Genomic DNA, 16,060 nt, shown 5'->3' with positions numbered 1-16,060 from the left:
GATACCGCAATGGGATGTGCTTCCTCGGTATTTCCTACCTTAGGAGTAAGTTCCACTTACTCAGGTGTCCAGCATTCAGTGGCTGAATGGCAGGCACTAAGAGAGACGCTGCAGGAATATGAAGATGAGTAAGACGCTGCCCATTTCTCACTGGGGGAGAGACACATACACCTGATGAGAATTCACCGTGATACCGAGTCGTGTGGATATGCGAGAGAAGCCATGTGCAAAGATGGGGGCGGGAGGTCGGGATGACTTCACCAAGGTGGGTTATAAAGGAGGAAGATCAGTTCCAGTCAATGAGCGAAAGGACACCGAGATATAACAGTATGTTAAGCACTGTATGAAACACGTGAAGTGGACATGACCTCTGGCCTCTAGATCCGTCACGTCAAAGGGAAAAATGATGCAGTTTCAAGATTCAGGACATTCGTTAAACAAATACGGCCTTTTTACATGAAAAGGAGCACTCCGCTAGTAAAAGAGCAGGTGTGTTTGGCAGGATCATAAGGAAAAAGGGGATTATGGGAGGATTTTTCCCAGCAGGGAGTGGCCAAAACATTTCAGGTGGTCGCAGCAGCCAATAGCCTTTCTGCAGGAAGATGACTAAGTTGTTTACTCCAGTTAATCAGCTAGTGTTGATCGGTTTACCTTTGCTACTGTGCCTATAAAGTATCCCCCATTACACGTTCAAAAAGTGAGTACTCGTGTAATAATAAGACTAGTATGAGACGTTAAATTGGAATCCACCTTCCCAAGGAAACCTCTCTTCTAAGCCACTTAGACGTGTTTTAGGTGCAAGAGGCAAAAGGAACTCTGCCGATATCTGCGAGTTTGCGCCTAAGGGATCGGTGTCTCTACCATGAAGCAACAATATCCCTTTTGCTTCAGTGTTTTCCTTGAGCTCTAATTTTATTTTATAGCTTTGTGATTTCTTAACACGTCATGATCATTTTCTTTAACTTTTCTAATTTCTCTTCATACCTGAGGAAGGGCATTTAACTCGATCAATGTAGTGTTCCCATCCAGGAGAAAATTTCAAGTCACCCAGAAGGGGTCTCCCTGAAACAGTTCGATGGGAGAGTTTTATCAAGAAGAAAGGTTTTCATTTGTAGAATTTGTTGAATTTTGTTGGTTATAAAAGTCACTCCCCAAGATGTGAAGTCAAGACACACACAAAAACTTACTAATGCATTTAGGAAATAAATGGGGGGGTTCAGGGAGTGAAGAGGAGTATTACTTGCTCAAGCTGAGATCTTCGGGCACAAGAATATTACATTACCCTGAGTTTGTTTATTCAGCAGCCTCAGCCATCAGAACCACCATCACCAACCAGAAAATGAGCAAAATTACTACTAACAATAAGATGTCTAGGACCCAAAATGGGAACAAGGGGTCATGCGACAGATCCTCAGGTACTCGGGTACTTGAATACTCAGCGCTCAGGTACTCAAGTACTCACCCTGAGAACTCCAAAACCCTTGATCTTCTGATTTGCTAGTACCCTGCAAACTACAGGTAGATACGGAACAAAGTGGAGAAAGCTATCGCTAAAGTCAGTGAGAAGTGATCACTAACATCCCAACGGGAGAAAAAGATTATTACATAAAGGGAAGCAAAAATTCAAAACTTCTCAGTTCCTGGAGTGTGCCTTATTAAGTTCCCTAGTACAGTTAACTCCAAGGGATCATACTCCATCGGCTGAGAAATGTGCAATGTATTTCAGATGACTTTTCAATAATTTATTATTTGTATTAGTTTTGGGAGGCATGACTTCCATATTCAGAAAGATTGGCTTATGAAAAAAGTGCTCATTTTTCTTTTTAGAAATGCTGGGTGAATGAGAGAGAACAGTGTCAGGATTATTACAGGTGGCAACCCGTCCTGCTGGCCTGTCTGCATGAAGCATGCGGGTGGTGGCTCTTTCTCGGTGTGTTGGGGACAACCTTCTGCTCGATATTCTACCTGCCTCTTGACCGCTCTCTTTCTCTCTTTCTAGCCGGAGACCACCCCCATCACCAACTCGTCCCACTATAATCCGCCCGCTAGAGTCCTCTCTGTTAGACTAAAGGAAGTGTCTGGCCTGGCAGCTCATTACTAACGCACCGTGCGAATGCAATGCACTTGGTAGCCGTTGCGGTAAATCATGAGTAGTCACACATGTGTGGACATCCGTAGGCAAGTAACCTGTTGTACTAACACACCCGTCACTCACCTGCATTGCTCATGGTACCTTCTGGGGGTCGACTCTCGAGAACCGCTGAGTCTGCGAGGCCCCCTGTGTTGTGCCCACCCAGGTAGGTTTGTGTGGCAGCCCTACGCTTTGGGGACCGTGTGCCTACCCTGGGATTATATTTGAAATCACAATGGACAAGTTTCCCAGGTTTCCTTCCAGAGAGTCCACTGAATATAATTCTTAAAGAGATCTCAGATGGTGGGCTTAGACCTAAGCCATACGTATTTATTTTCCCACATTCTGCTTTGGTTGACAGAAAAGATACTGTTTATTATTAAGGTTTCTGTCTACTCCATAATTACCTGTTTATATCCTTTCCTTCCTCTTTATTTCATAAGACCGCTAGGAAAGTGATTTTTTTTTTTTTTAAATCAGGGTTTCTTAAGAAGAAAGCTTTTTCCAGAAGGGCAAGGTAGTTCGCAAAGGAAAAGTGAATGCATTGCTTGTTCTAGAGGCTTCTCCTCAGGCCAGTGTTTTTGTCTCATGCTGGCAGCTCATTCAACAGCTTGCTTTTCCTGTGGTCGTCCAGCAGATTTGACTAGTTAATTTGAGAATTCAGGAAGAAGCAAAACATCACGTCCCTAGAAGTATCTGGAAAATGTAATTTCTTCATTCATTTATATGATCACTTCCTCACAGGTTACAGTGAAGGCTGACATGGAAAATATTTATTTTTTCAGATGCACCCTAATTTCAGGCACGGCTGACTACGCTTTGACACCGACTCCAGTTTATTTGTTTATTTGGTTGGTTGGGGCAGAAGTATTCCTCTCTTTCTCTAACACGTAATTCTCTTATGTAAAAAGGTAGCCTACCTTTAAAACAGGCTCAAGGTAACTTCCTGTCCATTCTAAGCTTTCTTAATAAATCATGAGCCTTCCTATGGGGTAGCCCTATTTTAAAGAATAGGGACCTGGAATGAAAAGAAAAGTTGTTTTGTTTAAGAGCAGAATTCACAACTTTTAATAGTTATGCAACTTCGGAGTCTTTATCCGGGTCATTCCAGAGAATGGTATTAAGACACGGAGATCTAAAGCAAATTGGCAAATTCTAACATTTTTGAAATTTACAAGAGCCCTTTAGCCTGGGGGTTAATAGTTCAGCCTTGAGGCTGAGTTTTGGACGACCTGGGACCAGATGATTAGCGCATAGGAGACCGCCAGAAGCCAACTGGAATTTGGTCTGCTAACTGTTCCCAGGCAGCAGACCAAGTCATCACTGAATAGGGTCCCGCGACACTATTTCATACTCCGCAGAAGTAAATCAGGTTTCACCAACTGAAACGTCTCCCTTTGAAAGCAGCAAACATGATTTGTATGTTAACTTCACTTTAATTTCCTGTGTAGTTTATACCCAAAGCAGACACCCATAAACTACGAAGTAAAAACTTTCAGCCGTTGTTAAAAAGAGAGGTCGCCGAGCTGAACGGCGTTGTTCTGAACTCTTTCTAAAGGGGTACAGCTAGCCCACTTAGGCAAAAATCAGAGAGTTCAAGATTCATTAAAAAGGGCATTTCAACTTTTAAGTTACAAGGGATTGTATAAAGATCGCCATCCTAAATCTTCTCATATCTCATTTTTCTTCCTGTTGGAAAAAAATTAACTTTGTGAAGGGAGCAGATGGGCAAGAAACATACTATATTTTAAAAATAGTGTCACAGCTAAGTGGAAATATGTTAAGTAAACATCCAGAGTGAAATAAATAATCTACAGTGAGATCTTTTGATAAAATCCCCTCTCTGAAAGATTCCCTTTGCTTCTTCCTTTGAATTCCCAAAAAGAGACAGCTCATGGAGTATATGCTCCAGGGTTTGGCTTTGGGCTCTGTGTGGTTTGCGCTTTGCTGTATTTGTCCTTCTGGTCAAGGAAAATATCGTGGACAACCACGGGTGAGTTCTTAGTTCAGCACAAACAGTGTCAAAGAAAATTGGAGATTCTCTTCCCAAGCTCCTTTCCCCTGATCTTATGCAGTCGTAAACAATGGCATTTGTCTTCTGTGGCCCCTGCTCTCAGATTATCATCCCACACTTTCACCGTCCCAGCTGTCTCTCCTGTGGGTCCCTTTTCGTCCTAGTCCACTTCTGCGTTGTTTCTGAGGGGACCCAGGCCCCCCTGTAATTTCAGCTGGCACGTTGGAGAACATGTTCAGTTTGCCGCAGTGCAATGTCCTGTGATGAGCATCGACCCCACCCCCCCGGCGGGTGTGCACCCCACTAAGGGGAGGCGTCAGTGTCAAAGCGAACGGCAGTCAGGAATGGAAGCAGCATTCCTATCAGGCCCTCAGGAGGGAAGGGAGCTTAACGAGCTTTCTGAGTGTTTCCCGTTCTGCTTCACGTCCTGTGTAACTTCCTCCCATCCCCAGGGTGGTCTGCGTAACACACCAAGCTCCGTGGTGTCTAGTGTAGCAAAATAAAACATACAGTGTTTCAGGGTTTGGAAAAATAAACTATCTATTTGATAGGTAAATCTATTTTAATGTCACATGCTAAATCTTGCATGCTTATTGACTCATTGGAATAACCATGTACTCAACCGTGGACAGGTTATTGAAATAGTGTTAACTTAGAACAGCTCTATCGCATTTCCAGAAATCATCTACCCAAACGACGCTCCCGAATACTGCTTGCAGCTGTGTTTCGTAACATAGCAGAGCAGTGGGGTCCATTATCGAATGGCCTAGGTGTTTAGATACAAACGCACCTATTCCAAAACTGGTCCTAACGGAACCAGTTCCTGTGATATAACTATAAGCCTCCTGAATTTAGGGTTAAAAAGTAGTCATGTAGATTAATTTTATGACTTTTTAGTATAGCGTTAACCATAATTCTCCAGTAGGAAGTGGGACCTAATACCAGTATGTGATACCTGTTGATGTTTTCCGTGTACGAACACGTTTTCTATGCATGTGTCTTCATGTATAACAGTATACACATAGTGCGTTTGTTTCTGTAAGTTCGTGCATTTTGTGCCCCGTGGGTAGGTAGGTCTAAAAGCACTTGTTAAAATGCCACAAGCATGAGTGTGAGTGTGAGTGCCCTGTGCATGTGCGTATGTGGATGGGTGTAAATATTTATGTATGCGTGTGCTCTGTATGTGTGGGTATGAACATGTTTTCTAAACCGTGCCAGGACAAGCGGTAGCTTTGGAGAATCTGCTGTAATGCATGGTAATAGTGGTTCAATTCCCAGGGTACGTGAGGTGTCCGAAAGTTTCTCCAGACTGAACTCATTCTGAGAGGCACAAAGATAAGAGTTACCATGACAACGTGGTGGAATCACATGCACAGGCATTTATATCTAAATCCACAGCACTGCAGTCTAGGATGGGAAAATCACCTTTCCCGTGTAGTTCGATCAGAAGCGTGAGATCCGGAAGCCTACCCTGAGGGTCTCTAATTATCCTCGGACTGTTGCGCTCAATCTTAAAAAGCTAAGTTGGCCTACATAGTCATCCTTTCTCTACAGTAATTGTTTAAAAAATATAAAGTAGAGGGCTACAGCGATGTAACAAATGAAGCAGATCCTTCTGAGTAAATGGGCTAAAAATGCAGGGACGAAGTTTCTTAACACCTTGGAGGTGGGCCGTCGGTCCTCTTTGTCAGGGGAACATTTTTTCCTTGGAAAACAGTATCATCGTTTGGAGTGGACAGGAATCTCCTTAGCCCCGAGAATGAACTCTACGCAGTAGGTCTCTGCTTATGGAGCTCAGTGGAAGAAGGTAACGTGTGAGACGGGAGCTGTGAATTTTGCATCATTTCACTGAACGGGCTGATAGCTGTGAGCTCAGTGTAACACGGATGCATCCAGCTGATTTCAGAGAAATGATTACTGGCTCACTCCATCACTCAGTCCTTTCCTAAAAGCTCAGCTGTGTTCAGTCACCTGAAGTCATCCTGTCCAGTTGCTGTGTTTAAAATGATGAGGCGCTCTGTATTGCGACCTGGAAGAATATTTTGAAGCTCTGTAGTATAAGCTTTTCTGTTGGTGTATTTGTGCAAGAACGTGCGAGTGTGTGAGAACAGGAGACAGGAAGTTCAAGGACAGTCTAAGACCTGTTCACACTGGGATGTTGGTGAGACTTCCCGCCTCTCTGGCCTGGGTCGCACACGCGGCTCAGCTCAAGGCATCCCCTTCTTTAGCTGTTGCCCTTGAACTCCTCAAACTTCGCGCACTATGTAATGTCTTTAAAATTATGATAAAAATGACCCTGTCTGTCCTCTTGCATTGTCTGCTGCCAATTGGATGAGAAGTGTTCCTCCCAACCAGAAGTCTACCGTTACTTGAGTTGTGTGTGATCGTGTGTGTACAGCCTGGGTTTTGCTTGCTCATTTGTGTTTATTTTCGCTCCCTTTTTTCATTCACATTCCTTCTTTTGCCTTTTTTATGGAGAAGCGGTGGACAGAAGCAAAATCTGGTCTCCTCTGTTGAATCTTTGATTAATTTGAGCCAGAATACTTTCCACTGTCTTTTGGGCACTTTGGGGTTTCTTAATGCCGATTTATGGATGGACCCTGTACATGGAATTTTTGAAGCCAGGTCCTAAAGCCTGTATCATTCTTGAAGGTCACATGTACCTATTGTGAAAATGTGAAGCTGTATTTCTGAACCTGAAATAAATGATAACGTTTGAAGGACTCCCCCTTCCTCATTTTTTTTGTATGTATCCAAGTCATTTCTATGCATACCAGTCAAGTTATGAGATGTCTAAATATTTATAACTCTTTTGATCAGATTGGTCTAGAACTACTGACGTGGAAATTGAAAACGTTTGGCATTACTGTCATTAATTTGGGGGGAGAGCGAGACTTTTGAAGGCAGCAAATGGGAACCATCAAAGGCAGGAGAGTGGGGGACGTTTTATTTCTGATTTGAAGTCACTGTCAGCCTAAGTTCGAGAAGGGTCCAAACCTTAGAGAGCTGGAGGGTGTGACATGACACCTGCCACCAGGCACCGTGACATTTTGTTACTGAAAAGGAAGTGTTCCTGGAAAACCCCAGGAAGGAGGAAGAATACTTGGCCCAAATGTTAGGTCCACCGAAGGCATTTCCTACAGAAAGTGCTGAGCTCCCAACTCAGTAGCTGTCCTCCTCCTCTCTCGGCATTTGGTGGAGAAGTGGCCGCTTTCTGTTTCCCCAATGTTAAGAGACTGGAAGAGTGTTGAGTAGTTACATGCATCCTTGTCCTAACTGTGGTCCCGGAGAACAAAGACAGACTCTGCATGGAGAGTTCTGCAAACAAGGCCCTACCAGCAGGCCTCATCCCGGAACATGCCATCCGCCAGCAGAGACAAGGAGTGGGGGAGGGAAGCACTGCTTTGCTTGCCTGTGTCCAGGATCCACCCACAGTGAACAGGCGCATTGGAAGGGCTGCTGCGTTACTTCCCGCCGCCCTGTTGTCCTTTCTCTCCCACCTCAACTGACGTCTTCCTCGCCTTCAGAGGAAGCTTCTTGCTGGTGAGGGGATCGGGGTGGGTCTGTGCTGCGCACATTGGGGGGAGGAGGGATTGGGAGGTGAGGGTGTACAAGTCTATATTCAGAATAGTTTCAAATGCAAATTACCAAAACCAAGGGCCTTGTTGTAACTATGTGGCAAATGTTCATTTGCATTTTTAAAAATAGAACTGGCACCGGTGTAAATAGCTGCTCAATTAGTCTTCAAGATTCTTGTTTTTCTGCTGGAGTCTTTGCACAGCACCCCGAGGAACACATGGGCTCCACGGCTGCTGCCCCTCTTCCCCAGCCCAGCACACACCTGCCACGGTCACGGTGAAGACCATTCATTGGTGCCCTTTCATGCTGTGGCCACCTAGTCATGGGGGTACATGCAGGAGACATGTTTCCCCAAGTGCCCTCCATGAGATTTGAACAAGGCTTACACGCACTAAGGTTTCTTGGTTCCATGTACCTGAGAAATGATGACTAAAAGCTCCACACACAGCTTTTCCTGTCTCCTCACCATCCTATTCTGGCCAAACCATTTTGTGAAGTTACTTTTCAGAGAGTTCAGGAAGGTGTAACATGGCCAGGTAGCTCAACTGATTAGAGCGTCACCTGATACACCAAGGTGGTGGGTTCGATCCCTGATCAGGACACATACAAGAGTCAACCAATGAATGCATCGGTAGATGGAATAACAAATCACTATTTCTCCCTGTCCCTCTCTCTGTCAAAAAAATCAGTAAATAAAAATTTAAAAAATATATTTTAAAAAAAGAAGGTGTAACCTGAAATCATCCCCTCAATTGGGTAGATTTGCCACCACAGCGAACTACCACACTGAGCTTTGAAATTTGTCAGCAACTCAGCATCGCACAGGGCGCTCTGACCTCTGCATTAGAGGCGGCAACAGCATGGGGCACCTTTGAAACCCTTCATATAAAAGGTCGAAATGTTTTCAGGACTTGCCTTCAAGCACTTGAGCATGGTGTAAGCACTATAGAAAAATCTGGAAAAGACATAGCAAAACCCGAACTGCTGAGATCGTAACAGCACGGACTCTGAACCATCGACAATGCCTTTCCGGCACCGGGAGGAAAGTTAGAGGTTAACTGGAAGGGGAAAGGTGTCATTCTGAGGTTGGAAGCCAACATTCTCACCGTGGGTGCCCTACATTCCAAGACGTGGCGTTTCGGGCCCTGTGTCTGCACCAGAAGACCAAGCTGGCTCAAACAGGACTGTGCTTCAGCAAGTGGGCACAGAACGGCCCTTCAGCATGGTGGACACACCGCCCCGTGCACCGGCTCACGTCCCCAGCCCCGCTGAGGCCATGAAAGGGTGCCACAGCCCCTTCCAAACTCCAGACTAGTTTCTGTCTGCTGGGTAGGTGATAAATCGCATGGAACTTGCCTGGAATTTAATTACACTTTCTTCAGGAAAATCCCAGGGTCACCCATTACCTGGAGCTCAACAGCTAAAGGCTTGCAGAGCACCCCCCACCCCGCCCCAGTTGAAAGGTTAGGACCAATAACAAGTCCTTTATCATTGCCAGGGGTGGGGGCCTCCCTACTGCAGCCAGCTGAAACTAGACCGGAGAGAAATCGGCTGTGGAGTTAGGTGAAGGTAACATCATTTTGTTTGTTCGCTTGTTTGCTTTATTTTTTTTTAATGCTCAGAAATAGCCCCATCAGTTTGGTTCCACTAATATCTCAGAAAAGGTAAAAAAGAAGTTTGTTTTTGTGTTTGTTTTTTTGTAGACCTCATTGCTCTACTCACTGACGTGTTACCAGAGTAAGACCGAAGTGAGTATGTTGTTGGGCCTGTAGATGAGGGGCCCCCAAGAAGTCCCCCGGAGAGTAGGGCACTGACTGGGGTGGAGTTTGTCTCCGATTTGTTAGAAAGGGGAAACTGACCTGTGGATCCTGCTGGAAACCAGCGGGGAAGCTGCCCTCGGCCTGCCCCAGAGCTGTGCTCAGCCCTAGAGAGTTTACTTACTAGGTCTGGGCTCCGGCAGCAAAACGTCCAGGGAAGCTGACGTCGAAATGAAGCCCAGCTCTAGAACCTGATCCCACGCCCGTGGGCCTGGCGAGATGCAAGCCAGACTAGGGGCACCGAGAGAGCAGCACACCTGAGCTCCTTTAGCCCACACCCAGGTCGGAGCCCATCAGAACTTCAGTGGCACCCAGCTCTGAGACAGGGGGAAGTCCTACACAGTCCCGGGCTCACCATGGACCAGGCCTCACCTGGTTGTCACCCTGGCCCCGGAAAGGGTAGCACCTCCGGATGTTCACCTGGGGCAAATTCTTACTTACAAATCCTTGTCCGCAATCCTGACATTTTCTGCATTGTGATCACATAGCTCATTTGATGATCTCTGTACACCTTCTAACTTCCCTCATCTTGAAAAAATCTCACCTGTCGTATTCCTATATCAACTCCCTCTCCCACTCTGGAGATTCCACAGTATTTATCAAAATCGTGGGAAATAACAGAATGTCCCGACGTCGGGGCTGGGAAACAAACCCTCGGCTTGTAAAGGTATTTGGCTCTGGTGCCACACCCGGGTCTCCTGAACACGGCTGCGTGGATTCCTCACCCGTGGACTCCGATGGCTCGTACCTGGCACACTCCTGATGGCCCAGGGAACAGCTAACTGCCACCTGGCGTTCCCCCGTGTCCCCTCATGCTGCATGCCTTTGGGGTCTGATTTGAATGTGATTTTCATGGGATAATTTTGCATGCTTTTGTTTGGATTTGTTTTAGAATAACTCAGACATTGTTTTCTTCCTCTGCCTCTGTGTTTTTCGTTTTATTATTTTGTTTGTTTTGTTTTCCCCAGGCGGCCCCCTCCTGCCATCCCGGGACGACCATCCTAACCCCACCATCCACCTCCTTTCCTTTCCAACAGCTTGTCCATCCGTGGTGTTGAAAAGCCTTTCGTTTGCACTGTCTGTCCCATGTACATAAAAGCTTTTATTTTTGATCCACATCTGTAATAAAAACAAAGTTTATTCTGCATATAAAACCATCAAAATGCGTTCTGTTTCTTTTTTCCAAAGAAGACCCAAATTAAGAGTTCTTTGCAACCAAAACCAGGTAAGGTGAAAAATACATAACTTGATCTTTTAAGAAGCTTAAATTGAAAAATAAAAAAGATTAATTTTAAGTTCTCAAAGCACTGTGATTTAAGATGCTATTTGGTGTGAATAATAATCTATCTTCTATTTGAAATAGACATTCCAACAGAACTCTGAAAAGTCGCAGTAAAAATTCTGAGAGTATAGAAAAGAAGACTGATTAGTGTCAACCTGCCTCAAAAGAATCCCATTAATAATTATTATTATTGCGCAAAAAGTTTTGTTGTTTTTATTATTTTTCTAAAGACTCCTGTGCGAGGTAAAATATGTGATATCATGGAAGAAATTGTTGGTCCTGAACACGTAAACCTCACACATTGTATTTTGGTAAATTTAGGGGGGAAAATATCATTCCGAATAAAAGTACAAGGCAAGGCGATGTTGCCACCTCGAGAAGACAGCTTCGGAACGATGTAAGGCAAGCACTGGACATATGCAATCTCTGTGAGTTTGGGGGAGAAATAGAACTTTTTACACCTTAATCCTCCAGTGGTAATTGCATCACTGAAATTTTAAGCTATCATTAGAAGAAAAAAACACCCAAAGATTTGTCCAAATAAAATGTTTGTTATTAAGGTAATGTACCGCATGCTGCCCGACCCGTGATCTGGACCCTTCCCAAAGGTTTGAGATTTAATTCAGAGTCTTCTTTTCGAAGGTGTGCATGGTCTACGTTAGAATTGAAAGTGTCTCCTACTGGGTGAGGCCAGTGCTGAGTGCGCCTCCTGTTAGCGTGTTAAGGTAGAAAACCACAGGACAGGAAAATAAAAACCGGGATCTTTCACCAGGAATTGGTGCTGTGTTCCCTTCATGTCCACCCGAGGCGAGCCCTGGGAAAGGGAGTCCTTGTGGGGACCCGTGGGTGGGAACCCCCAACAGAAGTTCCCTCTTCTCCTTAACAGGGTTCTGTCTCTGGACAGAATCTTTTCTAAGGACTGGGCACTCTACTGAAACTCGCAAAACCAGTGTATTTCTCAGGTTGACAGTTTCATATGACACAAAAGATCAGTTTTTACCTCTATCCCAGGCCCAGTGACTGTGAGTCGGAAGCACTGGTAACTAAGAAAAGCCAAGGGCGCCCAACAGGGAGCCATGAACTGAAGCTCAAGTCTATGTGGAGGTGACGAGCAGATGCAGAACAGGCGCAGCGTGCTGCCCTCTGTCCCCTTCCCCTGTGGCCCAGGTGGCCGATCCTGTCATCCGCGTCCTCATTGGATGGGATTCCCACCTGAGCAGGTTCTCGCCACCACAGACACGGTGTTTCGGCTGATGTCACACCCCTCCCCAAACCAAAACAGAAGTCCTCAATAGGCAGGTTTTCACCGATTCACCTTGTTCAGGTGTTTGGTACTTGTCCACCTCGTCTTCGACATGAACTTGTTTTTACATGCAATGAGACACAATTTAGAGGACTTTAGAACTTAAGTTGACCTGATGACCAAGGAGAAAGGACAACTCAAGTTGTAGCAGAGTGAACCCATTCCTGGGCAGCCGTATGCAGCTCAACAAAAAGGGGCGGTCCCTTCCTCACCTGAGGCAGGCGAGCAGAAAGGTGCGGAGAGAGCAGCCTGGAGTAAAGGTAAATCATGCCAAGGTTTGTTCTTGTTCATCTGCTGTTTGTAGTGCTTCTAAGTTTCACGATCTACCCCTCCCCAAGTCCCCCGCCCCCACCGTCTCCCCCAACATTCGAGAGTTTAAAAAGTACAGCGTTCTTCAGCGTTGGCCATAACTTGGATCGTCAGGAAGAACAAACCATTATACCTGTAATACAGAGTATTTCTTGCCCTGGCCGGGTAGCGCAGTTGGCTGTAGTGTCATACTGATGTGCCAGGGTACATCAAGGTTGGGTGTTCGATCTCCAGTCAGGGTACGTACAAGAATCAACCAATGAATGAATGAATAAGTAGGACAACAAATCTCAATCTCTCCCCCTCTCTCTCTCTCTCTCTCTTCCTAAAAGTCAATACATAAAATTTAAAAAAATAAAACATATTTTGTAAATACCCTCATCCCTTTCTGCATCAAGTCTCCCTTGAATGCATGATAATGTCCTAGTGACTGGGACCCCCAGAGAAGTGACAAGGTCAAAGCAGCTTACACAATAGAATAAGCATTTGCTACGATAGGCACATTTTGGTCATTTTTCCAGGGACAGCTCTGGCTGACTTCAGTGCTAAAGAAGCCATTTGAGTTCTAAAGCCAGGCAATCCACTTCATCCAATGCCTGCTAATATTCTAGAACGTGCTGGTTTTGACCTCTGACAAAGAAAGGAGCAGTAGAACTCATTTCAGCCAATCAGAAACCAAACTTCTCACTTCCAATGGAGTAGCATAACCCAAGACTCCAAACCCCTCCCGAGGTGGCTGAGAAAATGACCCAGTGGGTATCAAAACTGAAGGAGTCTGTTCACTTTGCTTTGGCTTCCAACAAATAGGCTTTCGGTCCGGACGGCACCTGTAGCCGCCTCCCACTGGAACCGGTAAGGGGTGTGAGAGCGCCCCGATCTCTGTCTGGAAAAACCCAAGACATCTAAGAGATGGAGAAAAGAGAACTAAAGGTAAGGAAAAATAAAACTTCCAATCCTTTCCTTACAGACTGTCACTGGTAAATACATGGCTATGGGCTTTGGGTGCCACAGATGGACTGAGGGGGTGTTTCAACGAGCATCCTAGATAGGGGTGTCAAACTCATTTTCCCCGGGGGCCACATCAGCCTCAAGGTTGCCTTCAAAGGGCCGGATGTAATTTAGGACTGTATAAATGTAACTACTCCTTAACTAAGGGCAAGGAGCTTGGCGCTGCCGGGTAGGAACAAGTTGCCGGGCCGGATAAAGCAAGGTGGAGGGCCGGATTCGGCCCACTGGCCGTGTGTTTGCCACCTGTGCCCTAGGAGGTGAGAGCCACAGGAGACAAGGAAACACCTTCCGCTGTTCATTTGTGACACTTTCAGTGGTTTGGGAGTGTGATAAACTTGTAGCCTTTTCATCCCTGACTTGGAAAAAATGTAGTACTGGCCAACAACTGTTTTATAACTCATCATTAAGTATTATTTTTTTAAAAAAAAGAAAGCTCAGAAAATTGTTCCTGGAATGTTTGGCTCAGTTCCATGCGATTCTGAAGTAAACCTTTGCGACTGGGAATCCATGTTAAAAGCATGAACCTCACCCACAGGAAGACAAGAGTGTGAAAAAGATAAAAGCTTCTGTAGCCTTTGATAATTCAGAGGACACACCAGCCACCTCCACTACCAGCAAGTGCACCTGTTTTTGTTTGGGGTTTTTGCGCTATGTGTTACTGCTGAGTCACAGTATTGCCCCCATGTGAAGACTGGCCAGGCGGCAGCTATTGGAGGGGTGGAGACTACAGACTGCTGCTCCCATTGTTTCTAATCAAATCGAGTTCTACAGGGCTTTATATCCGGCCCCGATTCCAGTGCAGTTCCCATCTTTGAGCCCCCTCACGAACAGGGGCCCTGCACAGGCGGGCAGCCGGGAAGCCCTTGGCCAGCCCAGGGGGCCAGAGAGATGGTGGATCCTTGTGACAGTAAGGGAGAAGTCCCTGAAGTGGGTGACAGAGGATGACTGTCTATTTCTAAAGTTACAAAGAACAACGTTGAAACACCAGGCTTTCAGTCTCTTAAGGGCCTTTGTATCAGCTGTTTCCTCTTCCTGAAATGCTCTCCCCCGGGAACCTGGCTCCAAGTCTTCGCTTAATTGTTACCTTTTCCCTGAGACCTACCCTAACCCCCTTGGTAAAAAGCCATTGCTTTTTTCCCCATAGCATTTAGCATCTTCTTCTCTAATGTCTACTGTCTGTCTCCTCCTGCTAGTGTAAGCTCTACTAGGTCAAGTGCCTTTGTCCTTCTTAGTCACGGGTATGTCACAAGCACGGAAACGTGTCATGTAGTTAGTCCTTAGTAAATAGTTGTTCGATGAATTCCTGAGGCCAGACACAACATGTGAGTGGTAGAAAGTAAGTAGAGACAGGCCTTGGCAGGCAGCAAAGCTGTTGTTAGATGTCAGGGGAATGCTCAGTCTCCTCAACTTTAAAGTGAAATAGTACCTGGGTGATAGGATTGTTAGGACAAGTAGACAATGAATGCCCAGCACAGTGCCTGGTACACGCTGGGCGCTCGACCTTGCAACTGTTACAGTCTATCAGACACCACAGGGTGCTATGGATTTCCTGAATTTGTGGGGACCTCAGCTATTTCCCAAACCACAGCTCAGCAAGAATCCCAAGACTCTTGAATTTCATTGTTAAGAGGGAATACCAATAACTTCCACAAGGTGGCACTGTGTCCAGCCCGGTTCCCTGCATTCAACCCTTTTGAAACGTAGTAAAACTGTGTGACCGATGCCCTCTGCCGGCTGGTTTTTGTTTTTCTTGACCTTGAGCCTTTGGCTTAGAAGGTGTAAAAGATGGCTCTGTGTGCTTCCTCAAATACGCCCAGCATGAATTCTTAAACCCACAACTGAAGCCAGCTGCCCAAAGGCTCACTCCCAACTCTGCAGAACTGTTGGCAGCATCGGGGCACGACCCTGACACCAATTGGGTCGCCACACAGAACCAGCACGCGTTGCTGCGCTCAGGTCCCTGCACAGCGGCACCAGGCCCCCAAAAAGAACGTGCTGCTTTTGACCTCTGACATTGACAGCTCTTCCGATTTCAGTTAGGATTTTATTTGGCATTCTAAAGATCTGAAGCCAGGCCTGAATTCCAACTAGCCGATCCGTGGGGCGGAGGAGCGGCCGCCTCCGTCTCCTGGCGCAGGGCACACTCCCTCCTTTTCCCATGGCCCTTGGTCGGCTGCACGGGCCTCCTTGGCTGCTCTCACTGACCTGGCTCCGGAAGGCCCCAGCTGCCTTGCCCTAAAACTGCCTTCTGCCCACTTAAATCACACCTAACCTCCAAGACTAACGTCAAATGCCACCTCCCCTAAGATTTATTTCCTAATACTCCAGCTCAACTGGACCTCCACCCTCTGAATTCCCCAACATTTTGCTGTGTATCACGACCGCCACGTGCTGCACTGAGAACGAAGTGGAAACTCCGAGTCGAGGCTCAGCGACTACTCCTGTAGTTTTGGCAACAGAACTGGACACGGCACCCAGGGTTCTAGGACCTGAGCTCCAGGTAAAGAACAGAGCCTGCATTAGTCCACTCACTGAAAGGGTAGAAAAGTGGCCTCAATCACACACACACACTTTTATGATCTGCCTTCTGCTTACAGAAAACCATGATGCAATCTGC

The 16,060-nt window shown here is 46.0% G+C and overlaps 1 protein-coding gene across 5 annotated transcripts in view; it reads left to right on the top strand.

The window, feature by feature from the left end:
- DNM3 (dynamin 3) overlaps positions 1-10,690 on the top strand; it is a 381,825-nt gene extending 371,135 nt beyond the window's left edge. For 2 of the 5 annotated variants that reach the window (XM_024553410.3, XM_045189554.2), the window contains one exon: positions 2,000-7,493. In XM_024553410.3, coding sequence (XP_024409178.1) covers positions 2,000-2,069 — 70 coding nt within the window. In that variant the 3' untranslated portion in view covers positions 2,070-7,493. Of the gene's footprint in view, positions 1-1,999; positions 7,494-9,427; positions 9,473-9,668; positions 10,487-10,509 lie in introns of those variants that run through there. The other 3 variants (XM_053914861.1, XM_053914862.2, XM_053914860.1) reach the window with 3 other exon arrangements.
- Positions 10,691-16,060: the final 5,370 nt, after the last annotated feature.

This window comes from Desmodus rotundus, chromosome 12, assembly GCF_022682495.2.
Source record: "Desmodus rotundus isolate HL8 chromosome 12, HLdesRot8A.1, whole genome shotgun sequence".
NCBI lineage: Eukaryota > Metazoa > Chordata > Mammalia > Chiroptera > Phyllostomidae > Desmodus > Desmodus rotundus.
Note: the sequence above shows the minus strand (reverse complement) of the source record. Positions and strands in the feature narration are given on the sequence as shown.